General features: G+C 50.2%; 1 protein-coding gene across 1 annotated transcript in view; it reads right to left on the bottom strand.

The window, feature by feature from the left end:
- Nucleotides 1-25,583, bottom strand: part of Srrm4 (serine/arginine repetitive matrix 4) — a 149,909-nt gene that overhangs the window by 6,124 nt on the left and 118,202 nt on the right. Inside the window, exons 6-12 of the mRNA XM_046456412.2 lie at nt 25,528-25,578; nt 23,096-23,194; nt 21,902-22,058; nt 9,615-9,919; nt 5,667-5,870; nt 2,343-2,453; nt 1,620-1,760 (exon numbers count right to left, since the gene is read on the bottom strand). Of these exons, the coding sequence (XP_046312368.1) occupies nt 1,620-1,760; nt 2,343-2,453; nt 5,667-5,870; nt 9,615-9,919; nt 21,902-22,058; nt 23,096-23,194; nt 25,528-25,578 (1,068 nt within the window). The remainder of the gene's footprint in view (nt 1-1,619; nt 1,761-2,342; nt 2,454-5,666; nt 5,871-9,614; nt 9,920-21,901; nt 22,059-23,095; nt 23,195-25,527; nt 25,579-25,583) is intronic.

The following is a 25,583-nucleotide window of genomic DNA, read 5'->3' as shown; positions in this document are numbered from 1 at the left end:
CCAGCCTCAACCAGGCAGCCCCAGTCTTATCCCCAGGGAAGAGAAGACTCTTGCGTGCATCACCCCCTCGGGAGAAAAAACAACCCACCCACCCACCAAACCACCCCCAACTCCTTTCCACTTGCAGTCTTGAGAACTCCAGGGACTAAGTCTCATCTTAGCAGCACTAGGTCTTGAAAAGTGATCATGTCACTCTTAAAAAAAAAAATGATTTTCACAAAGCAAGCGTGGGCTCAGAGCCTCCAGCTGGTAACACAATTTCTACATCTAAACTTCGACTGCAGTTTTGTTTCGCTATTTTTACTTTTACTAGAACCTTCTATTTCTAGTAGTTTCTATTTCTAGACAAGAGAGGCTGATTTTCCATTTACTGTAGTGGTTGTCAAGTTTCTTTTTGAAATGAAGTTGGGGGCCTCTGAAAAGAGGCACAATATTATTTAAAGGAAGTTAAGCAAACAGTGTTACAGTTAATAAGGGGGTGGGGCAAGAGTGGTAAAGATGAGACAGGTGGCTCACATTTGGGACACACTGAAGGGGTCAATCAAAATGGGTTATTTGGAGTTGACTAAGGAAAACAGATGGCCTTTTCGAATGCCACTGGTTTGATCTCAGTTGCCTTCCAGTTGACCCAAAGGACATCTTTAGCAAGGGAATCCCTTACAAGTCGAAGCAGGTGCTCTGTGGAATCTTTGAGAAGGGGATTCAGGCATCCTGGCCTTACTGCCTGGGGCACCTCTTCTTTTTCTCCTCCACATCCTCTCCAGGGAGGATACACTGCTGCCCCGAGAGTCTCTGGATTGAGCTGATGATTGGAAAGTCAACCCAACTTTAGGGCAGGCTTCAGCCATTCTCCAAGGTTTCAAGGTCCGAGAAATTTACTTCCACTCAGACATCGCGCCTCTCTGAGATCGTCCCTGTGACAGGTGACCCTGTCCACCTATTCTGACCATTCAGTCAATAACAACAAGGGCACAGTGTCTGCATTTCAGTTTACAAAGTTCATTCACATCTTTTTGTTTCACTTCATCCTCCTGACATTCCTTGGGAGTTACATCCTCCAATATGAAGGGTCAGGAGAGGTGAGGAGATAGAGGTCCAGCCAGGATTCAACTCCAAATCCACCATTCCCCCCTTTACTCATTACGATCCCATCCTTCTAAGTCCTTTCCACACGTAATCACATATAGGAGTATTTAAATCTGGCATCTGAGTATGTGGGTCCGAGGTTGAAGGTCTTCCTCTGCTGCCCCAGGAGATCCACCACCAGGTCAAGTCCTGGCCTATGACTCGGGCCTCCACTGGGCCAGACCCTTCTCCCTTCCGCAGCCCGCATCTCCCACCCCAAGGTCCAGCCACACCCCAGGCCACACCCCCTATCATCAGGATGGCCCCACCCCTTTCCTGTGGCCACACCCTAACCCCGCCCACATGGCTCTAGGCTACACCCACGTCCTGCCCCTTGCAGACCCCCGCAGGGTGGACCTGGAAGATGACTCTGCCCCCAGGAGGGTGTCCCTGGGCTCCCACAGTTCTGCAGTCCCGGCGCCACGCAGGCAGGAGAATCTGGGGTCCCACCAGGTGGGAATGGTGAGGGTGGGCACCCGTCCTCCTGGCCTCACCTTGTTATCCTCCGGGCCTCCAGGTGGCTCGGAGAGTCTCTCCGGCGCTTCCTCATGGGCGAGTAGGATCGACGTCTTCGACGCGCTCGCTCGCGCTCCCGCTGCCGCGAGTCCTTCTCGCTGTACTTGGGGTCCCGCTCCCTGAAGGGTGGCGGGGTGAGTGCATCGGAGAGGGGACACTCACGTCCTCGGCTTTCCCCTCCCCTCCGCCCTATTGGGACAGAGATGGGCCCCGGGAGGACCACCCGGCTGTGGGGAGAGTCTGCGTGGGCGAGCCCCGTGGGAGGATCTGGCGTTGGCTTTGGGGGGTCCTTGGGGGTGGGCATTACAGAGGCACCAGCGCTGCAGGGGTGAGCGGCCTGGATGCATGGGTAAGGAGTGGGGCTTAGAATCCCAGGGCCAGCCCAGGGAGTGCTGGGTGGGCCAGGAGATGAGGACGGACGTCCATGGTGGCCGTGGGGTTGGGTGGGGTACTGTGGCTGGGACACGGGTGTATTTGGGTTGTCCACTCTGATTGGACAGACAACTGCAAGAACACTGAGTTAACTCCCATCTCTACCTCTGCAGGGTCGAGGACGGAGGACTAGGTGGAGGAATAGGTAGGGCAGGGCTCAGGAGGCAGCCTGGGCAGCAGGGCAGAGCCGAGGACCCGAGCAAAGGGGCAGGGAGGAGGCGGGGCCTGACCCAGGAGGCGGGGCCTGACCCAGGAGGCGGGGCCTGTACCTGCTGGGGCTGTAGCGGGAGTAGCTGGGGCTGCGGCGGGATCGAGAGCTTCTGCTAGGCGGGCTCCTCTTGCCAGACTTGGAGGAATAGCTGGGAGAGCGGGAGTAGGACCTGGGAAGAGGGAACAGCTCCTAAGGAGCCTGCTAAGCGGGTGCGAGGGTTGTATGGATGTCTGCCGTTTTATTCACCTAGTCCTCAGGCAATAACTTTGTCTCCCCCCAACACATACCTCCCTGGAGGCCAAGCAGAGGAACCAGGTCCTTAGCAGAGAATGAAATTCCACCACCTTTGGGTGGTTAAAAATAATATGGACAACTTCCTTTTATTGAATGAATGAATGCTTATTATCCTGGCTACTTATTAGCTGTGTGACCTTAGGCAGGTGATTTCACTTCTCTGGACTTCTGTTTTCTCATCTCTAAGATGGGGGCAATAATAGCACTTACCCTATGAAGTTGCAAATCAAATGAGTAAATTTGGGTAAATCACTTAGCATGTTGGTGTGGATGCGAAATGTTGATTAGCCAACAGGTGAAATGTTAACTGTGATTATTATGTATTTCATTATGGACCAGACACTGAACTAGTGCTTTGTGTGTATCTCATTTAATCCTCAACATAATCTAGGACTAGGTGTTGTTTTCAATCCTGTTTACAGATTGGGCTGTGGGGAGACAGAAACACAGAGATGTAATACAATGGCTCAGGGTCACACAGCTGGTAGAGGGCATGAATCTAGGTTTAGTTGGTTCTAAAATGCTCTTGACTTCTGTAGACTACTGTAGTCCCCTCTTGTCCATGGTTTTAGTTGCCCACAATCAACCATGGTGTGAATTTTCCACCATTCAGTGGAAAATTCCAGAAATAAACAATTCATAATTTCTGAGTTGCATGCCATTCTGAGAGTCATGATGAAATCTCTTGCTATTCTGCTCCAGGCTACCAAGGATGTGAATCCCATTTGCCCAGGGTATCCAAGCTGTATATGCTACCCATCACTTGGTGGCCATCTCACCATCAGATTCACTATCCTGGTACTGGAGAGAGCTTGTGTTCAAGGAATCCTCGGGTCTACTTCATAAAGGCCCGTGAGTGGGAGAGGAGTGATGTTGGCATTTTGGATATGCCAAAGAGAAGCTGTAAAGAGCTTCCATTAAGTGAGAAGATGAATGTTCTTGACTTAATAAGGAAAGAAAAAAAATCAGATGCTGAGTAAGTTAAGACCTATGGTAAGGACAAATCTTCTCTGCAAAATTGTAAAAAAGGGAAAAATAAATTCATGCTAGTTTTACTCTTGCACCTTATACTGCAAAAGTTATTACCACAGTGTATGAGAAGTGCTTAGTTAAATGGAAAAGTTCTTTCATTATAGTGTTTGATTTTTTTCTGTGGTGGTGGGAGTCCACTGGGGGTCTTGGAATATATCCCTTGTGGACAGGGGAAAAATGCTCTATATGATTGTTCATTCAAATTGCAAACCTTATGCTACTTTCAGTCTTCACCCCTCTCTGCAGATGCCTCCCACATTTTATTTATTTGGTACTGGGGACTGAACTCAGGGATACTCTTCTGATGAGTCTCATCCCCAGCCCTTTTCATTTTTTTATTTTGAGACAGGGTATTCCTAAGTCAGTGAGGCTGGTCTTGAACTTGTGGTCCTTCTTCCTCAGTCTACCCAGTTGCTGGGATTACAGGTGTTAGCCATGGCGCTAGATGCCTCCCACTTTTGCAGAGTATTGTGAGGAAGAAATAGCTCATTCAATCTCAGTGCCTCAAGCCAATGCCCAGCCCTGGCCCCTGAAAATTGTTTTTGACATCTTGACTTTTGTGCATTGAGAAATATTATCAGAAAGTGTTAACCTAATCATTTGTAACTAAGATTAAACTCATTGTTTCCGGTGCCTTCTGTTGATGACAAGGGATACTAATTTTCTGTTTCAGTCAAGAGGTGGAGGTAAAACAGAAGGTGGGCACCTGGAAAGGACATTTCCATCCACAGTGCCTTAAAGTGTCCCTTTTCTGTGGAGTCGCATGAGTCATTTTTCATAGACTTAAAATCAGAAATAGCAACTGGTTCTATTATTATTAGTATTAGTATTTTGGTTAACAATGTAGCAATTAATAGAGCGATTTCTCTTTGTTTGCCAGGGAGCTCCGAGGTCACGTTTTCGGCCCCTCTCCATAACAACTATGCACAATATCTTAGGGACTTAAACTTTCTCTTCACTTGATTTTGTATTGTTCTCCTAAATTTTCCTTTTAGGCTGATCTGTTGTCCCACTGATGTCCCTCTTTCATGTTAAATATTTTTGCCAACAGTCTTGCCACCTTTTGGGGAATGGAGTGGTCTTGAAATAACCAAGTAAGTCACTGGTGTTTTGGTTACCCAGAACAAGAGGAATAATTGGCTTTCTGCGGGCTCCCAGAACCCTAGGGAAGCTGGACCCCATGAAGCCATGGGTTGGTGAGATGGGATGGAATCTCCCAGTTCTTGAGATCTCATGCTGGTACATTCTGTTATATCATTATCCCGCATGAGTAATCAGGCAGTTGCCAATGGTTATTGAAATTGGGAGGTAGAATGCGAAACGGCCATGCTATTTTTATGTCTGTATCCTAATCACTGTGATGTGACTTTACAGCTCTGCCTGCTAGGAGGAGCATCCATGCACTGGACTGGTCTTAGGACTTGCTGTGGCCAACAGAATAGCAGAAGGGGTGTCATGTCTCTTCTCAGCCTAGGACTCAAGAAGCCTTGTACACCTTTGCTTTTTCTCTCAGAGCCTTCCATCACCATGTGAACAGGGAGGCAGGTAGGCCTGCTGATGGTCAAGAGGCAACATAGAGTAGGGACAGTTATTCTGGGGCCATCCAATTCAGCCAGCCTTTGGCCAACCCACCAGGTGACCAAAGAAATGCAATAGAGCCCAGGGAGAGCGGAAGAACCAGCTTGCTGAGCCCAGCCCCAGTGGCTGATCCATAGAACCAGGAACTGAGTATACATTTAAGGATGCTAAGTTCAGGGATTTTTTTATGCAGCAGAAGCTAACTGATACACATTAGCTCATCCTCATGCCAGTTGCAACAATGACAGCTCATATCCCATTATATTCAGGTACATTCTGAGAGCTTGATAGTTCTCAGAACAGTCCATTCTTTCATTTTGCAAAAGGGAAAACAGAGACTCAGCTGGTGATGGGTAGGCTGGTATCTGAACTCAACTGTCTCTCTCCTCTTCCCAGGGGGTCAAAGGAAATTTCTAGTTACCTTCACTCACTGCCGAGGAGGAAAGTGTGGCAGAGCGAAGGTCAAAACCTCACTCACCTTTTTTCAGAGGAGGTGGATCGGCTCCGGGTGTATCTGGGGGAGGCTCTGGGGTTTGGGGACCGAGAAGAGAGACTGGAGGACCGGGTGCTGGCGTAGGAGGAGCTACGGGAGCACTCCTTCATGGGGGAGCTGCGGGCTGTGGAGGGGACCAAGCTGGACTTCTTCACCTCCGCACATTCCAGACATGGCGACTGAAATCCTCTGTGGAGGATAAAACGTCCTTGGTCACACAGCTGCCTGCCCCCCGGGGCATCTTGATCCATGGCCCCGCCCCTAGCTTTGCCTGGCCTGGGTGGGGGGGAGGTTCTCTCAGAACCTTCTTTACCTTCTCCCCTCCTGAAAAGACTTGCCAGGTGACAGATGTTCGAGGAGCAGAGATAGAAGGTGTGGAGCACATTTCACTGTGGCCACTTGGGCATATGCTATTATCCTGGGAGGTCACCCAGCTTGGGCACCGGTGCTAAGTGACATCGAATCACATGGTGAGAGGTTTATTTTCCTCCTTATCTTTGTCAGTCCCTCTGATTACATGGATGAGAAAGACCAGGCTAGGTGGGAGTGGGTTTTTAACACCTCTCCAACACTTTGTGATCTCCCCAAGAGAGAGCAGCAGGCATCAGTCAGGCTCAGAGCCTGGGGCAGGCGACTGTAACTCACTGGGATTAAATACATTATTCCAATCACCTTCAACTGGAATTAAATACAGGGTTTCAATTGTGTGTATTTTTATAGGTGCCTTCTATAGGACAAGGGATACCCATGTAGTTTGGTTCTAGGGATTGAACCCACGGTTGCTTAACCACTGAGCCACATCCCCAGCCTTTTTAAATATTTTATCTAGAAACAGGGTCTCCTTGAGTTGCTTAGGGTCTTGCTAAGTTGCTGAGGCTGGCTTTGAACTCCTGATACTCCTGCTTCAGCCTCCTGAGTTGCTGGGATAACAGACATGCACCACTGTGCCCAGAATGGAAAACCTTTCTTGACACTCTCCCAGCCCCAGAGAGGGCTGGGCGATCTCAGGGTGTTTCCATAGTTCCTGCTCCCCAAGTGTCCCCATTTCTCTCTGGCTCTTCTCCTGCCCCAGACAATGAGTCCCTTGGGGACAGGACTCAGATTTCCTTGGATACTATGTCCCACTCTAGCACGGGGCTTGGTGCACATATCCCAGGTCATCTGTAGAATGAGGGTTTGGAACCTTTTCCTTCCTGGGTTCTTCCAAAACATCCTTGTTCAGTCTTCCCAGCACCCTCATGAAGCTGGCCCTATTATCATCCCCAATTTATGGAGGAGATTCAGAAGCCTATTACCTGCTCAAGGCCACCTGTAGTCCCAAACTCAGAGCTCCAAAGCCCACGTCCCTGCCACCTCTCCAGCTCCCTAACCCCCGTGTCTATGGCTCCCTGAACTGAGACCTCTGCCCACAGCTGGCCTAACCCAAATAGCAGTGGCTTTAACCACCATTTATATTTCAAAGTGAAAGGCTGGGTCTAAATTATTTAATTTGGCAGTTCATGTAGATCCAATTAAGCAGGTAACTGCTAGGTGTCTCTCAGACCTCTACTGCAGCTCCGGAGACAGATCTGTATTTGAATATTAGTGCTGCCAAGTGTCAACCAAGTTTCTCAACCACTCTGAGCCTCCGTTTCCCCATCAGTAAATATACATATGATACTCCCTCTCCCTGAAAGGGTCAATGAGGAACTAAGGATGATTATTCACGGACAGCACTTTGCAACATACTACCTATCATGTGTTAGGGCTTCATAAACATTAAATGCCATCATTTTTATTATTGTTGTTGTTATTGCTTTGCTTACTTTTTCTTGCATAAGAGCACTGCGTGTGTATGAGCAGACATGACACGGGGCTGCCCTGTCCCATCTGGGAACTTCACCGCCTGTTCTTGGAGAAGTTGACATTTGCTCTGACCCAGCTCTGGCTCCCGGCCGAGCTGGGTGTGAGCTAAGGCCAGGGATATCCTAGAGCAAGCCAGTGACAGCCCAGGTCCTCATGTACATGCCAAGTTGTTTGTCCAGGGCTGAAGCAGGTGATGCGTTGGGGACCAAGGGTGCTCTGTCCTTGAGGAAGCTGTTAATCACTTCTGTGCTAAGATTTTGGCCATCTTTTGGTAACCCTGACCACTTTGAACCAGGCAGACTCCCATCCCCCAGAGAAGGGAAGATCTCACTGCTGGGTGGTTGGGTGCACCAGCAAAGCCTTCCCAGCCCTCCTGCAGCGCCAATAAAAAGGACCCACCATTTTTACGTCCCCATGGACAAGCTGAGTGTGTGGCCTTCAGGAAGTGAGTACATGGGAACAAGCCGAGGGATAAATAACCTCATGGTCAGTGCAGACTAAACGGTCAGTCGATTTCAGTGGCTATTATTGTGACAGTATCCTCGGTGATTAGCATTTTGCTGTGATTTCTTGAGATCCAGGGTGTGATGAAGCCAGGCCATTACAATTGGCTCAGACACAATTGTATGAAGTGTTTTCTGCAGGAAAAAAATTGCATCTACCAAGTGTGTTGAGATGGGCTGAATTTTTTTTTTTTAAGCTTCTACCTAAAATTGTATTGTGATTGATCTCTCTCTATATGTGCATGTGTTTTTCATGGATCAACTTTATGTTTAGAGCCATTTTAGGTGCACTGCATAATTGACTGGAAAGTACAGGGAATTCCTAGAGGCCCCCTCCTCCACCTGTGCCTCACTCCTACCACCAACATCGCCCACCAGATTGGTACACTTGTTAGGAGTGACTCTTGACATGCATTATAATCCAAGTCCGCAGTCTACGTGAGGGTTCACTCCTTTTTAAACGGGGCAGCTGCAGGAGGGCTGGGAAAGCCATAGGTTTGGAAAAATGAAGGATGCCCACTTATCCCTTTGTGTTGTATCATAATATAGAATCATTTTATGGTCCTAAAATACACCTGCCTGTTCATCTCTCCCTTCTCAACCCCTGGCAACCACTCATCTTTTTACTTTCTTCATACAGTTTAGCCCTATCCAGAATGTTGTATAGTTGGACTCATCTAATATGTCAGCTTTTTAGATCGGCTTCTCTCACTGGGTAACATCTATTTAAATCTCACATGTCTTTCCATGGCTCGGCGGCTCATTTCTTTTTATCGATGAAAACGGCTTCATTGTCTGGGTGCCACGCTTAGCCATTCCCATACTCAAGAACGCCTGGATTGCTTCCGAGTTTGGGCAATTATGAATAAAGCCTCTATGAACATCCACAGGCAGGTTTTTGTGTATGTTTTCACTGGGTAAATATTGTGGTATGTTTTTTAAATGACGGTGACTTAACAAGGAAGCTCATGTTTGACTTGCTGCTGAGATTATTGGTAAAGCTGACATCTGTTTTCTGCCTGCCCAGCCTCCCTCCCTCCTGATAGCAATATTTTGACTTTTCCTGCTAGGGTACCTGGGATGGACGTCTTCACTGGTCCCAGCTGTGGCATGTGACCCATTCTAGCTAAGAGTATGACATCCCCTGGGCCAGAGTGACTGATCCAGGGGTGGGCAAATAATCTAAACTGGGCCAAGCCGCAAAATATCTCTCCTGATGTTTTGCTAAATTTTTGGGGGAAAGAAGCATTTCCCCCCATTGGCTGGCTAATCTGCTAGATAATGTTAGCTGCTCAGTATATTTGCCCATGCTCTGGGGGGGGGGGTCTGCTTGAAATTGAGGCCACCAGATCATGGAAGCAAGAGCTGAGAACTGTATGCAAAAGATATTCCCAATGATATATTTTTTTGAGCCCCTGGATCTAGCTATACCTGAAGTTAATTTCTTCTGGAATTTTCAAAAAGTAAGTCAGGAAGCCAGTTTGAGTTTCCCAACGCTTCTGGGAAGAGGCTGGGGTGCTATGATGAGAGGGTGAGAAGGTGAAGCTTATGGGGGAGGATGTCTCTCCCAATCAAATGCACTGACCTTGACTCTCTGCCCCTGCTGGTGGGAGAGAGATTCTCCAGAACAGCCCCCTTGTTCTGGGGAGAGGAGGTGGTGAAGGAGTTCCCTGAATCCGAGGTGTTCCCGCTGTGGAGCTCCTGGCTCTTGCTCAGGTCTCCCCGGGGGCTCTCCTTCTCCTGGCCCCGGGACCTGGCTGAGCTGGTTTGCCTGGAGGGCGGGGAGGACGTGTCGTTGCCGGAGTCATACTCCTGGGACCGTCCTCGGGAGGTGGCGAGCGGGCTGGCTGTTTTGGTAAACGGGTCAGCGGCAGACCCCGACCCAGTGATCTGAAAGCAAAAAGACCCATCGGACACGGCTGAGCCCGGGGCTGCGTCTCAATTACCAAGAAATGTTTACCATCATGATGCACTGTGACCAAAGTAAAGAGAGGAGAGAGACGCCAAAAAAACAAAAGCACAAATTCCTGAAAGAATACCACAGAAAGGAGATAGATAGAGATATATATATATATATTTTTACCCCCTGCTATGATAACTGGAAGATTTAGGTATCATGCAGAGAAAAAGCATGCGATCCAGATTAAACGAAAGTAAAAGGAAATTATACAAAATTTAATTTCTAATGAATTTTAAACTCAAACAAAAGAGACAACTCAATCGAAAGGGGGGTGTAGACACCCTGAACCTAAAGCAATAATACAAAATTAAAGAAGAGGAAGGGGGGAAAAGAAATGGGGGTGGGGAGGGGCTATGGGCCTGGGGGTGGGGGTGGGGAATAAATCTTGGAAATAAACATAAAAAGGAGATAAAGTCAAAAGTTCAAGCTTCAACCAAATCCTCAATTAATGTAACTTCTTTTTTATTTTTTTAAAAAAGTTGCCTGCATAGAACCCTGAACAAATGTCACATGGGGGAAAAAAAAAAGAAATAAATTAAAGATGAGAAGTTTTTTTTTTTTTTTTTTTTAAATATAAAGTCAAGGTCACAAATTGACATTTGAGCAGTTTTCAACTAAAGGGGAAAAGAGGGCCAAAAGAAAAAAAAAAGTAAGTCAATTAGTCGGACTGAAAACAAATTAAAAAAAAAATAATAATAAACAAAGGTCTCTACAGGTATTTGTGTGTGTCCTTTTCCCCTTGGAGAAGGTAGCTAAGGATCTTGAGTGGCTTCTAATAAATTCGCTCATGTCTTTGCGGATCATATCCACTTACCAAGCAAGAACTCCTCCTTTAGTAGGTAAGGTGTAAGAGAAAGGGAAGAGCGGGCAACGTGAGTCCATCATCATCAGAGTCGCAATTGACAAGAAAACACACACACCTCTCTGCACACCCTCAACCTTGGCCCTGACCTTGGAGTCTGGGACTGTCTGGTGCTCGTGGCAGGTGGGGGCCGGGGGGCTGGGGGGGGGGCATCCATTCTGTTAGGTTTTCTCATTCAGGGGACCTCACCCGGTTCCACCGAGTCAGTCCCTCCATGCCCAAGTTGGATCAGGACACTTTGGCTGCGCATGCGAGAACAGGGAGTGGCCCCGGGCGTGGGCATTGTGGGGACATGGGGGTGGGGGAGGGGCATGTGCTTGCCACGGAGGGCTTTGGGAGGGGCTTGGGTGATGAGAGGTCCCCCGAACCCTGTTTGGATCTAGGAGAGATGAAGGAGGAAAGGACAGATGGGCAGCCGGCCCTGGGGAAGGCAACCCGTGGAGGAGCCAGTTTTCTTTCTGTGCCCAGATCACGGCAGGTCTGGGATGCCACAAGGAGGGGTCCCTGCCCCAGGCCTACACGGTGATCACCTCTCAGCTGGGAGGGAACATTGGTGGGGCCGAGAGGGCACCCCCTGGACCCCACTCCCCACACCACTCCCTGGGTGCCTGGGAGTCCCAGACTTTTCTGTTCAATGCTCCCTGAGCTGCCTTCCAGGGTCTTCCCATGGCTCCTCCCAACCCCAGGCTATTTGTACAAGTGTGCACGCTCCTGTCCAGGGGTGGCTATCTGGATAGAGCCTGGGTGGTCAAGCTGAGGCATCGAGGGGCCTGTGTGTGAGGCCCATCCCCCGGTGGAGGAGGGCGCCAGAGGCGGGAGGCAGAGGGCGGAGCCTGGACCTGGGGGCGGGGTCTCTTCATACTGCCCTGCTGGCGGGAGGGGCCCAAGACTCTGAGTTCCACGTGACTTTCAGATCCTCTTGAAGGTATGCTTGCCCAGACAGGAGGACACGTATTGTCTAAGTTCGTTGATTTATGAACCTGTGACCATCTGGTAGAGTACAGACCTTCGGTCACTTGGCTCCACACGTAGCTTCGCCATCCACAGCCTATATTATTGCCCCCTCCCCCCCCATTTGACCCCATGCTCCTGGGGCCTAAAGAGAGGAGCTTCCTTAAAACCATTTGGTCATGACGATGTGACCCAGAGACACTGGATGGTAAGGATGAAGAGGACCGCTTCCCCAGCTCAGGATGCCAGCTCCTGGGGCTGGGGACGCAGGCTTGCCTTTTTGGATTCGCCCAGAAGGACGAGCACACAAGGAAGCCAAAGGTCCAGCTTGACCCAGGTCCACCCAGTGCCCCTTTACCATCTTGGCGACCTGGCTAGCTTTGTTTTGGAGGTGGAAACTCAAAATAAGTTTGCCCAGGTGGAGAACTTCTTTAAAATAATGCAGAGACCCTGACCCCTCTCGGTTCCTTCTACCTGGCTTCTGGTTTGAAGCTTGGGTGACACGGTGTCGTGTGTATTTCATCTCCTTGGTCAGCAATGAGCAAGAACCATGCCGGGTGTCTAGACCCTGGGGCCTGGGCTTTGGTCTGGGGTGGGTTCAAGGAAACTTTGCCTCCGGGATGTGGGTGTCTGGGGGATGGTGACTCGGCCCAGCCCATCTCAGAGGGAATGAGGCTGGAAGATGACTCAAGGGCAGGGGACTGCTACTTGGGGACACCAGGCTGGGTCTTTCCTGGGTGCTCATTCCCAATCTTGGCTACTAGTTTCAAAGCTTTGTTCCTGGTGCATCCTGGGTCTCCATGAGTAGGCACTTGGAGTGTGAGGTCCCCCAAAGCTGGTGGATATAGAAGGGGCCTTGGTTGGCCGGGTTCCCACTCCCAACCCCACATCCCCAACTCACAAGGATGTTTTCTGGGACTCCCCATTGGAACTTAGAATGCTACACGCCATCATGCTTCCTGTCCCCACCCGAAAACAGAGATAAATCTACTGCTGAAACGTCCTCATCGGGTTGACAGAAAAATACCAACCTCTCCTGCTCGTTTAAAGGTCCCGTATCTTGGGATGAATCAGAATTCCTTGACACAGATCACAATGTCACTTATGACCCAGGCCTGCCTATTTCATAAACCAGCTCTGCAAATTTCACAGACCTCCACTCTTCCACCACTCCCACCCTGGCTCCCACAACCCAAGCTGACCAATTGGGGGTGTTCTTGGTTCTGCCACGGCTTGCTCTCCCAACCCCAGGCCATCTGTACATGCTATTTCCTCTTTCCAGAACACTCTTCCTCTCTCTCCCACTTGACATGACTTTATTTATTCATCCTCTAGGTCTCACATCACCGTCTTTGATTCCCAGATCAGGATAGAACAATGTTCTGGAGTTTATTAATTAAAGATTCATTCATTCATTCAATCTTCCATCCATTCACTCGCTCAAAAATGAGTGCCATCTGTGTGCTATGCTGCTGTCACTCAGCAGGGGTACCTACTTCTTTGATTACCCTTCTCTCCATCTGGGCAGGGAGCTTGTTGAACACAGGGGCCCAAAAAGTACAAGGCTCCGTCCCAATTTGCACTCATGTCTGGCGCAGAATAGATGCTCAGTAAGTCTTGTCTAGTGAACGAAGCGTCTTCATTGCCTCAAAGACACAACTTTTTTTTTTACTGGTTGATGGACACAATACCATTATTTTACTTATTCATTTTTACGTGGTGCTGAGAATCAAACTCAGCGCCTCATACATGCTAGGCAAGTGCTCCACCACCGAGCCACCACCCCAGCCCAGAAGACACATCTTAACCTAATTCTTTGGTAGAGATGGCTGGGTGATCAGGCCCCAGTAGAGTTCCATCTGGGTTACTGCCAACTTGGGGGATCTGAAGTTTTTTTGGGGGGAAGTAACTGGCTTCCAGCATCAGAAAAGCAAATCTATGAAAGCATTGGGGTCCTAAGACCAGGTGAGGGCTGGGTGTGTAAGAAACCTAAGAATCGAGTTAAGTCCATTTGCACACAACAGGGCTGCTAGCCCACACAGCAGCTTTGTTCAGATTATAATACGGGGGATGAATTCTAGAAAGGTACCTCCTCTGGCCGGACAAGTTAGAAAAGTGATACAGCTCTCAGTGGGTGGAGGCAGCCCCCCATGGGTCCCCCCATGGGAGGAAGGGTGGTTTAACCTCCCACAGCGTCTGGGCTGGGTCTGCATTGCATGGATCTCACTCTACTGGATCTGCTTAGGGCATCCTTTGGCAGGAAGGAAGTAGTAATTTGAAGATATTCATTTTTTTCTTTTTCCAACTGAACCCCATTTGGACAAAGGACAGGGGAGGGAACCGCTGTTGAAATGCAAGGGAGACTTTGGAAGAAGAACCCTTGAGGGGTGGACCAAAGAGGCTCCCGTGTTCTCGCCGCCCCCTCTCCCATCTCTGGGCCTCTCCTTCCTAGCCCGGTAGTTCTGGCCCATAAGATGCCCACAGTCACCACGCGACATTGACACGAGAGGGCAGCTCCCCATCCCTCGTCTCCATCACATCATTGAGATAACGAGCCTCTCAAAATCCATCTTAAAGAGCTCTTCTTCATCTCCTGGGAATTTCTTGTCATGCAGCTGCTCTCTGTCTCTGCATCACTGGCTGGAAAATGGTCCCCAAGACCCTTGCCTGCAGGAGGGACCCTAGATATTGCTTCGTCCAGGGGTAACGCCTCCTGGTACCGGGGGACCACCAGGCTCTCTTATTTATTTATTTATACCCAGTCCTCCAACTCTCACGGGTCACAGGCTGAACCTGGGGGTGTCACTTCTCTGGCAGGTCCCGATTACCCCCTAGGCAGGCAAAGTAGGCTTCGGTGCCCAGACAATCCCCTCTGGAACCTGCAAGTCAGCCGTGTGCCCTGAATTGGGAAGAGTAAGGAGAAATACACGGAGTATGTGCTTCCACCCACCCCGCCCCCCGAATCCACATCGGAACACGAGCAAGCTGACTGGGCTTTATTTCAGAGATGCTTTTTTGTGGGGCCCACTTAGCACATTTGAAGATAAATTTGAATCAGCCACCAACAGGTGTTGAGTGGGGGTGGGGTTCACATAGCAACCCTGTTTCCAGGTTTGGGGTTGGAAAAGAAGATCGGAATCTACATATTCTGTGGCACAGCGGCTCCTCGCAGTGAGGCATGGCCAACCTGCCCCACCGGGATGTATATAGTCATCCATTAGCTTCCTGCCCTCCTACCTAGGTCTCCCCGAGACATCAACGTTTGAGACCCTGTGCTCTGAAAACCCACTGCCACCCTGATCCCTCTGCAAGCAGACTGCTCCTCCCCACCCCCACCCCAGCCCTAGGAATCCCTGGGGGCTCTCATTCCTGCAAGACCCCAGAACAGAGCCATTCAAGCCACAGCTGGACCTGGGAGCTATTACAGACTCTTTCCTTCTGCATCCGCCTTGCCAATCTCAGATTTTTTTTTTCTTCTGAGTTTTGCACCAGCCCACGGCCACTGGGGAAAGTGAGCAAATATTTCCCCTTTATTCCCAGAGCCCCCCCCTGGTGTGAAGCTCCAATATCCTTTCTTTTCTTTTCAACTCAAATCTCACTTCATCTCCTCGTTCCCTAACACGGTGCATGCCGACACTCGGGTTTTTCTAATCAGTCATTAAATCCCCCCATCACGAACCCCAGTTCCCCAGCGTTTCGCTGGGAATCTCTCTCAAGCCCTCCAGGGGAGTCGGTCCTGTTATTTATTGTTTTTGTTTCAAATCATTATTTAATCAAGAATGGGGGGGAAAAAAAGGCAACCTCTCACTTACACTTCAAAATTTAATTTCAGCTGAATTCCGAGATCAAGAGGCGGCTCAGCCTAATAGGTTACAAAAATACAATCAAGAAGAGAATTCCAATTAAACTGAACAAGTCCATTTACGGAGCTTCAAATGGCCCCATGGAGAGAGGCGGCTATAAATTTCTCCCCCCCCCCTCTGCCAGATGGGGGACTGGAAGTTCTCATGTGAGGATGGTGCTGCCTGGTTAGAGGGCTTCTAGTTCTTTCCAAAAAGATCCTTTTGTTTTCAGGAGACATTAAGTTTATTTTTTTCTTGCTGGTGTTCATCTTCCTTTGCACACTAATTAGGAAGCCAAGAAGGAAAGGATTCATTGACCTGGGGGAGTTCATCCACCAGGAGGAGGAGATGGGGGGGAGAGCAGGAGGGGATCCCCTGGGGATCATGGGAAGATGACAGAGTCCTTCAGGACCAGGGCCATCCTCCTCCCTGATGCACTGCAGCTGACCTTGGCCAGGAGAGGCCATCTGGCCTCCCTCTTCCTTCCCTTTAGCAGGAGATTGATGGAAAAGGTCGCATCCCGCATGGGGCTCTCCTATCTCAGTAGGTTTCAAAAACTGGTGGTTTTGGAAAATTTCCACATAGGGTCCAGTTCGGCCCCTTTTACCCCAGCCCAGAGGGAAGGAAGAAAAAGTTATGCGTAATGAGTTTTTCATGCAGCTACGTTCATTCAAAGACTCACTTATGTCCCCCGCCCCAAGGTCACGTCCTTCCTACCACTTCTGGGGGCTCCAATATCCTTTGGTGGAAAAAAAAATGGTGCTTTTCTTTCTTCCATCCTTCCCCAGCAAGAGGAGAACCTGAGTCCCCCAATGTGAAGCACCAAAGCTCTTATTTAAAAAACAACAACTGTCCCCCTCCACGTCCCCAGCCCAAGGCCACCTCCATCACCTGTCCCCGGACCCCCGCCCAGGGCCACCTCCTTTTTTGCACTTGGGTTTTTTCCTGCTGCAAGGAGCGGCTTGGATATTGAGGCTCCCAGGGGAGCAGAAGCTTTTGCAGAATGTACAAGAAGCCAGGGTGAGGGGTCCCAAAGTTCAGGCCATCCATAAACTCCACACCCCACTCCCAGCCTCGTTTTTCCTGTCTGCGGAATGGGAAGCCCATTCTCTCTCTGTGGAGTTCACCTGGGGTCTGGGTATCATTAGGCTTTCAGGGCCCCAGATCACTTCTGGGTTTGTTTGCAGTAAGTTTCAAAAAGTTGCTATTGATGAGGAAGAGTAACAGTAGCAATGGTCACATTCTGGGCATTATTATATCCTGAGCGTGAGGATACCTCTGCATACAGAAGTGAAGCTTCCCACTGGCAGGGACCACGTATGTCTTGTTCCCTGCTGGTTTGCCAACACCTGGAAAGTGCATGGCACATAGTAGTTGCTTAATGCATATTTTAAAACTGAATGGATGCCTTATGTCACCTCATCCTCATAACAACCCAGTAAGTAGGTATGGTTGCTTGTCCAAGTACAGATGAAGATACTGAGGCTCAGAGAAGGGAAATGACACAAGGGAGGTCACGTAACTAATCAAAACGGGTCCCGAGGACAAGCTTTCTGGGTTCCAACTCTAGATTCTCTATTTAAGAGTTGTCTTTATACTTGGTTTTTCTAGACTCGAGTTTCACATTGTAAAATGAAGATATGAGTGGAAGTTCTGCTGAAGGGCTGTTGATTAGAAAAATCAACAAGATGACACTACAGGTGAAGAACTCAGCTTTGCGTCTGGCACATAGTAGGTGCTCAGTAAGCAGCAGTTATTGCTGCCACTCAGGGTTATACAGAGTGACAAGGTGGGAAATTCCAGAGAACCCAGATCCAACGTCCCCATCTTAATCGTTAGCACTCTCTCTGCCTCCTCCAATTCACAATATCATGAGACTCTCTTTTATGAACTCCGCAGTCTCCATTTTTTTCCTTTGTCAATTGTGCAAATTTTTACTGCACGAGAGGCAGATGGCAACCACCTGCCCAGTTTGGAGGCACAAAGGAAAAAAAAAAGAATCCTGCCCTTCTCCAGCTTTAGTCTTGACCAATCCCCAACCTCCCTGTCATCCGGCGCTGGCTGTTGAAGAAGCTTCCCTGGCACAAGCCCTGACTCATGCCACTCCCTCTCCTCCCAGTTACCTCCTTAAGTCACTTTGCTTGGGCTCCCCATCTGCAAACGGGTGATAATAAATGCACCCACCTCAAAGAACTGTTGTGTGCATCAAGTGAGGAAAAATCTGGGTAAAGTATGGGGTGATGCCTAGCACAGGCATCCCCATCCTTCCAGCCCTCGGCCATCTCAATGTAACCAACTCCTACTCATGCTTCACAGCCCAGCACAAATGTCCCCTTACTTACAAAGCCCTCTCAGACGCCAAGACAACACTGTCCAAACCTCCCGCTGTGGTCCTACTATACATTACATCTGCGTCCATCACCTCCAGGGTTGGTTTTCAAAACATTTGACTACTGGCTGGATGTGGGTACTGCTCCATTCCTGAAATTGGCCCCCACATTGAAAGGGATCAGGTGTCCTATTTTGATGGCTGGATTGTGAGAAGATCTAGAAGGTGTCAGGGGAGGGGACGGGTGGATGGGTTTCCTGGGGTGGGGTGACGTGGTGACAGGTTCTATTTATCAGCTGTCCAGCAAGTATTTGAATATTTTATCAAGCCCATGGACTTAGTCCCAGCCCTAATGACAATAGAGGGCTCTGTGTGACAGCATTCTGTGGACCACCCACCTGAGCTCCAAGAGTTCAGGAAGAATGGCTTTGCATTCCCCTGCCCTCAGGGCCTTGAAAAGAGACTTTGGATTTGGGTTCTGGACCATGCAAGAGAGCCTCAGCTGAATGTTGCCCACCAACCTGGAATTCAGTAAGGATTTAGGCCCCCAATTTCCACAGTCATATATGCAAATGAGCAGGCCACCATGTAATACACTGGTCCTTGGTTTTAATTTTTTTTTTTTTTTTGGCACCAGGGATTGAACTCAGGGGCACTCGACCACTGAGCCCCATCCCCAGCTCTATTTTGTATTTTATTTAGAGACAGGGTCTCACTGAGTTGCTTAGGGCCTCACTAAGTTGCTGAGGCTGGCTTTGAACTTGCCATCCTCCTGCCTCAGCCTCCCAAGCTGTTGGGATTACAGGTGTGCTCCATGTGCCCACCTGGTCTTTGACTTTTTAAAGAGCTGGACACAACAAATGATAGCAACTCAGAGTGGCAGGAGTTATGCCACCAAAGACTCTTGATACTCAGGCTCTGGTCCCCACCACAGCCCTGTGTCTTGCCCTGGAATTTGATCTCAAATCCCATCTTCGTCCCTCCTTTTCCTTGGCTCAATCCTGCCTGCCCTTGGTTGTTTGAGTGACTGTTCCCTTCTCTCCCCACCCTGCCCTGCCCACCTAAGCATCCACACCACGCCTGCTTTGTGATTTACAAACTTACACCATTTATACCTCATCCTCTCAACTGAAGGCAAAGACTATTTCTTTCTTATTCATCGAATCCCCAGAGCCAAGCCAGCACCTGACCCTGCACAGATGCTCAGTAGATGTGGACGGACTCAAATAAATGACTGATTCAGTGACAGGCACTCTGCTGTCACCCTGAACAGGGAGACAAATCTTGGGGCCAGGACTCTTAGAAAAATCTCTGGTCCAATCTAGAACCTTCTTCCGTCTCTACCTTTGTAAGAGAGAAGCTGGGAAAGAGCCAGGCATGAAGGGAATTCGGACACTAGATTTGGGAGCCTCAGATGCCCCAGGAGCTGGGCAAACTTGAGTGAGGGGGCAGAGCCACGTGGGCCAAGGCCTCTGTGTAGGATGGAAAGAACTGGTCCCGGAAGCAGGGCCCTGACTCGAGTCCCAGCTTTGCCATTATTAGCCTGGGCGTGGAACCACGCTACATGTCACTTCCACCTGACACGTCACCACCGCTCTTTGCATTGCTACTGGCTGCTGGCTCACGGCCAACATCACACCGCATGTGCCACTTGCCTGCCACATCCCATGACTTCTGCTTACATCTAGACATAGAGTCCTAACCATCTCATGAGGTAGGTCTCATTATTATGCTCGCTTTTCAGATTTTGAGAAAACAGAGATATAAAAGGGATTACGGAAGTTGCTCAAGATTCTGTGGCTGGTTAAGTACAGTTTGGGAGCCGGAATGTTCTCAGAACACCATCAATATGCACTGAGTTTTGCCCCTGGGCCAAGAACTGGGCTCAATGAATGTTCTTCAAAGAAGAGAACGTTGTTATCTATTATTATTATTTCTTTACAGACAAAGAAACTGCAGTTTAGACAGGTTTAGGTAACTGTCCCTAGCTGGGAGCCAGAATTAGACCACATCATCATGATCCCAGTTTTAAAGTTCCACCTGGCCGTAGCCAATGTGAGACCTTTTTCTTCTGTGAGTCTCACTGAGGTAGGAATTAGGGTATCGGGCCTGGTGAGCTCTTAAGGCCTCTTCCTTGTGGGTACCAATGAGGCTGGGCTTTAAGCTTTTCTGATAGGGGCTGAGCTCATATTGGACATCAAAGTGTCTAACTCCGAATCTGTCAGGAGCCTGTGTGTTTCAGGAAAGCAAACTGCCAAGAGCCAATTTGTACCATCACCCATTGGTTTGGGAGGACAGACCCGGCTTTCAGCTACATTCTGATGGCCGTGACCTTGTTTGGAAGCCAGCTCAGGCAGGTAAAGCCATATAAGTTAGTCATTCTCAAGGGCACCTTAAGCTGGGGTCACTGGGGACTCTGAATGGGCTGCCACTAATTATATGACTGGGGAGACTGGGGAGCCCTTGGATAACTCCAACACACTCCTACCTCTCATTGCTCAGATTTCAAATTCACCTTTACCTTTGCCACAACCCGCCCTGGGAGATCAGTGGGATGACCATACCTATTTCCCCGTTGAGGAAACCGAGGCTGGGAGGGATAAAATGATTAGTCCAGTCAAGGCTTGCACCCAGGTCTCTGGCTCCCTTCCCTACCAGCACTCCTCTTCTTAGGACATTCGGGGAGGAGACAAAGTAGGTGGCATTTGCCCCTTGCAAGTCTTCAGTAACCACGGGCATCTTTACAATGCAGGGACCTGGGGACAGTTGTGGATGGTTCCAGATAGGCAGAAGATTTGGGCAAAATTAGACCTTCATACCGGGTGCCCTCGTGGATGGGGAAGAGTTTCCCAGGATGCACTGCTGTGTCAATATCAACATATTAGCTATGTTGATCTTGACCTTCTTCCTCTTGTCTGTCTGTCTGTCTGCCCCTTTGGAGTCTGCTTTATCTTATAGGATTTCTCCAACAATCCCATATAGAAGAGGCATTCCTTCAGGGTTATCAGCGAGAAAACCTTGGTCAGGTACCTTGCCCAGAGCCCCACAGCTAGGAAGGGACAAAGTAGGACTTAAATTCAGACCCATCTCTACATTAAATTCAGCTGGCTGAAGGTGTCCAATTGTCTGACGTCACATTTCAGCCTCTCCTTGTTGACCCAGGGAAGTACTGCATGATTCCCTCCAGCCCCAGGTTGCTAAACTGGATTCCTTCTGGTCCTGCTCTGTGTCTTCACCCCAGACCTCAACCTCTCTGAGCTTTGGTTATTTCTGTCCCATCTGTGGAAGGCAAGAGTGACAGCAGCTTGTGCCCTCCATTCCCTGAGACCTTGTGTGGATACAAGAGAAGACACAGGTCAAGGGCTAGGAGCCCCTCGGAGGAAAATTCTCATATAAATTCAAGGTCGCATTTATAGGTGGAATCAAATTCCAGATGCCAGCCAAGGCTGCCAGCCAACGGGCACAAAGATGCAGTGTTCACGTAAAATCTAGAGCACCTCAGTCACGTCCAACGCCCCTTCTTCCTCACTCACCAAAAAAAACCAAAAAACAAAAAACATAAAAACAACAACCAAACAAACAAATTAAAAAGGAAAACAAACCGACTTCCTGGGATCTTTCACGCATGCGTTCCTGCGAATGCCACGCTAGAGACCAGCATCGATCGTCAAGGGGCCCCTGATAACAGAGCCTGGGTATTTTTGTTTTTCTTCCTCTGCCATCCGCCCTCCTCCAAGTCCCCAAGCCCAGTGCTGCCACAGGCTGCTGAGTGACCATTTGGTTCATTGATTATGAGGTCTGGAGCCAGCGGGGGGTATTTTGCCGGGGACTGAATTAAAGCATGTCGTGTGTTGCCCTGACCCTGGGCCTCCACCCCTGTCCCCCGTGTCACCACCAGGCTGCAGGAGGAGGCGTGTGCAATACTTACTACACCCCTGGCCGACAGGAGGCTGAGCATCTGCAGGGGCTGGCTGGGCGGGGGGCTGGACCGGGCCTCGGGGCTGGCCTTGCACAGGGTCTTGGAGCAGCCGCGAGAGTGCCTGCGGCGGGACTTCCGCCCTTCCTCGGGGGACCGGCCTCGGTGCCTGGGGACAGGGGACAGGGACCTGAGCGAGAACATTCTGAAGGTGCGCACGGGCAGAGAGACGTTCAAGGGACCCACGCATCACCTGAGGACGACAGAGTGTGCTTGTGCCTGTACGTGACTTTGACCTTGGGGGTGTCTGCGCGTGCCCATGTCCGAGCTGGACTCTGTGCGGGTCCATCCATCTTCCCATGCCCGGAACCACCCACTCCCCCGCCCCCAGCCCCATCCCTTCATTCATTCATTTAACAGATGCTTGTGGGATGACAGGAAAGGTCCCTTCCCCGGTTCAGCTGAATATCCTCCACTCCTGTGACCGTCTGTCCATCTGAGCAACTGGACGCGTCCATCTGCTTCCGTGTGTTTGGACGTAACTGTGTCTTTGGGGATCACTTTGCTAATCTGTGAAATGGAGCTGTCCTGTTGAGTGGCACCCCAACATTTCAGAAAGAAATGGCTGATGAAAGTGACCACGATGGCGTCTGCGAGTTTGCCCAGTCTAGATCTGGTGGCTCCTTCGGCAGTGGGAACCAAAGGCACATCTGCCCTCTGAGAATGGACGCATTAGGACTCGCCTGTCCCTTGAGCTCCCTGAGACACAGTAGTAAATAGCAATAGCACTGTACAGATTTGTCTGACACCCAGGGACTCCTCCACAGGTGCTTTCACAGTCCATTCTACAACTTGAAGGCGGGCGGGACAGGCGTTACTTTCCCCTTTTATAGATGTCGGAGCTGAGGCTCAGAGATGGTTAGCATCCTGCCCGCAGCTTAAAGTGGCAGGGTCAAGGCAGTTTTCTGCACCTGTAGGGACTGGTTCCTGCTCTGGACTGTCCCTTTCTGCTCTGGGACTTCCAGATCATTTTTCTAAGGGCACCTCTGCCATAGCCTTTCTCTTTAGGCAAGAGTGAACCCACCTAGGAGCATGGCAGGGGCCAGGCTGAGCAGGAAGTGCACCCCTGGAGGGAACAGCTGGATGCTGCAGGGGCCCTGGGCTCTGGGGGGGGGGGTGAAGGGGCCCCGTGGGGTGAGGGGCTACCTGCTCTCACAACTGGAGGAGCGTGACTCCGAGCTCTGGGACCGCGAGGGCCAGTGGTGGTGGCGGTGACGGTGAGATTTTCGGGGCCGGCTTCGAGATCTTGGGGAGAGAGAGAGAGAGAGAGAGAGAGAGAGAGAGAGAGAGAGAGAGAGAGGTTGATTTCGATCCACAGGTGAGCAGAAAGGGGTCTTCGGGCTGGAGCATGGATGACTCAGGGCTTGCCACACCCGCATGTCACCTGTCCCTTACCCAAGGCAGGAGTCACCCCGTCACCTGGCCTCAGGACCAGAGAGGTGTCCTAGGTGGGAGCCGTCATCCCGGCACTGAAATGACACCAGTGGTGGCCCTGGGCTCTGTCCACAGGCTGCCCACCGGCTGGACTTGCCAATTTTTCAAGTGGATGGGGAAATACAGTTGTTTTTTTTTTAATGTAAAATATTCCTATTTTAAATGGAAGCTCATTAAAGAAAGAAAGAAAGAAAGAAAGACACCTCTTGGTGCAAACAAAACCCATTTGCAGAGTAAATTAGGCCTTTGGGCTGCCAATTTGTCACCTCAGACCTGGAAAATTAAATCCAGATTCTTAGCATGGAGTCCAAAGCCGTTCAGAAAGTGCAGCACACGTCCCGCTGAACAAGGGTCTCCGCCGCCACTGATCGCGGCCTTGCTACAGGTTACTTCAGTTCTTCCGGAGGAATCCTAACCAGCCAGGAGTGGGAGGAGCAATGGCCAGGGTGATGAAGCAGGTACAGGGAATGTCAGTGATCTGGGCCAGGCCAGGGGTCAGTGGGAGTTAGAGATGGTTCTATCAGGAGGCCAGGAGCCCATCTGGTTATCTCAAGAAAGGACTCAGAGGTTCTTCTAATGCGATCACCTTTTCATACCTTACTCACCCTCGGCTCCAGGCACGAGTTCTAGCGTTTATAAAGCTGGTTCTGGTGTTGGTCTCATTCTACCTACGCCAACAGGGAGGCCCAGAATGAGCCTCGGAGCCTTTGGGGGCGAGTCCTGGGCTCCTTGCTCTCCTGTCTCTTGCCTTCTGTGGCTGGCACAAGCCTCCTGATGCTCGCTGGTAACTTCTGGGATGGCACTGGGAAGGGTGGGCAACTCGATGCCACCATGGTCCCTCCCAGTGAGCTTGAGGTCTGACTGCGACTGCAGCTGTTCATCCTGTGCCCCCCACCCCCGCTCCACCAGGACAAGTGATGCGGAGACCTTGGGGAACACGTGCTCTCTCTGCTCTGGCATGAAGACACACTCAAGATGAGTGACTTGTAACCAAGCCTGAAGATGGGAAGTTCCTCCCTGAGCTAGCTGGAGGCTCCGCTTCTTCCTTCTGGAACATCCCCAGGTCTTTGTGGTGGTGGCTGAAATGCCTTCCCTCCCACTGACCCTGAGCCAAGAGACCCTTTAGGGCGGCAAAGCTGGGTGCCCACCCTCTTTGCCCCTGCTCCTCTTCTCCTTCCCAGCGGCTGACTACCCATTATCTCTGATCTTCTTTCTAGAAGCTTCTTGGTGGGAGATAAAATATTAGTTGACTGGAAAACACACGCACTAAAATTTGCAGGGCATAAAGTAGGTGGGCTGTAACCAAATTTACTTTTAATTTGGTTGGGAACTGAGCTCTGCAGGCGGTGCTGGCTGATTTGAATTTCTACTACCAGCTAGAAACTGTGCACAGCTGGGGCTGAGACCGAGGCAAGGAGCGTCACCCGTTGCTCCACACTGTACACCCAGGAGCCAGGGCACGGGTTCCCACGCGTGCTCACACCCCATAACCATGAACACACAGCTCGCACGTGCACAGGTGAAAACCACCACACATGCCTGCATACCCACGGCGCACACACAGTGCACACACGGAGTGCCAGGGATCGGTACACCTCGGCCCTCGGAGCAGCTATATTCATATTAGGTGCTCACACGAGCACGGGCACAAAAGTGCATGGGTGTGAATGCACACAGAAGCCACAGGTGCATACCAGGTGCCCACGTGGTGTATGAATTTGCAAGTCCACAAATGTTTGCATGATGAGAAAATGTATGGACGGTGACAAGGTGCCCGTTTCACACAGACGCCCTACAACCCATGTCAGGGGCACGCCAGGAGCATGCATGTGCACTGCACAACTGCATGCACACGTAAACACACCCGTATCCACACCCCTACCAGGTGGCATACTCAACCTGGTGCTCGTGCACGCTAAGCCTACAGCTTCAAGGTCACAGACAGTTCTTTCTCCTCCTCCCTCTCCTCCCCCTCCCCCTCCCCTCCCTTCTCTTCCCCTCCCTCCTTCCCTCCCTCCCTCCTTCCTCTCAGTCACCCACCCTCCCCTCCCTTTCCTGGCTATTTGCCAACCACCCTCTGGCTGCTCAATCCAGGTCTTCAGTTCCCCCAACTGGAGAGCATGTTGCAGGTGGCATCTACTTACTGCTTTTGATGCCTCTTCTCTTCCCTTCTTTTGGTTTTTGGGCTTGAGGAGCTAAA

Source organism: Marmota monax, unplaced genomic scaffold, assembly GCF_021218885.2.
Source record: "Marmota monax isolate L192 unplaced genomic scaffold, Marmota_monax_Labrador192_F-V1.1 WCK01_AAM20220418_F8-fsc00185, whole genome shotgun sequence".
Classification (NCBI taxonomy): domain Eukaryota; kingdom Metazoa; phylum Chordata; class Mammalia; order Rodentia; family Sciuridae; genus Marmota; species Marmota monax.
The sequence above is the reverse complement of the archived record's forward strand: the minus strand, read 5'-3'. Positions and strand labels throughout refer to the sequence as shown.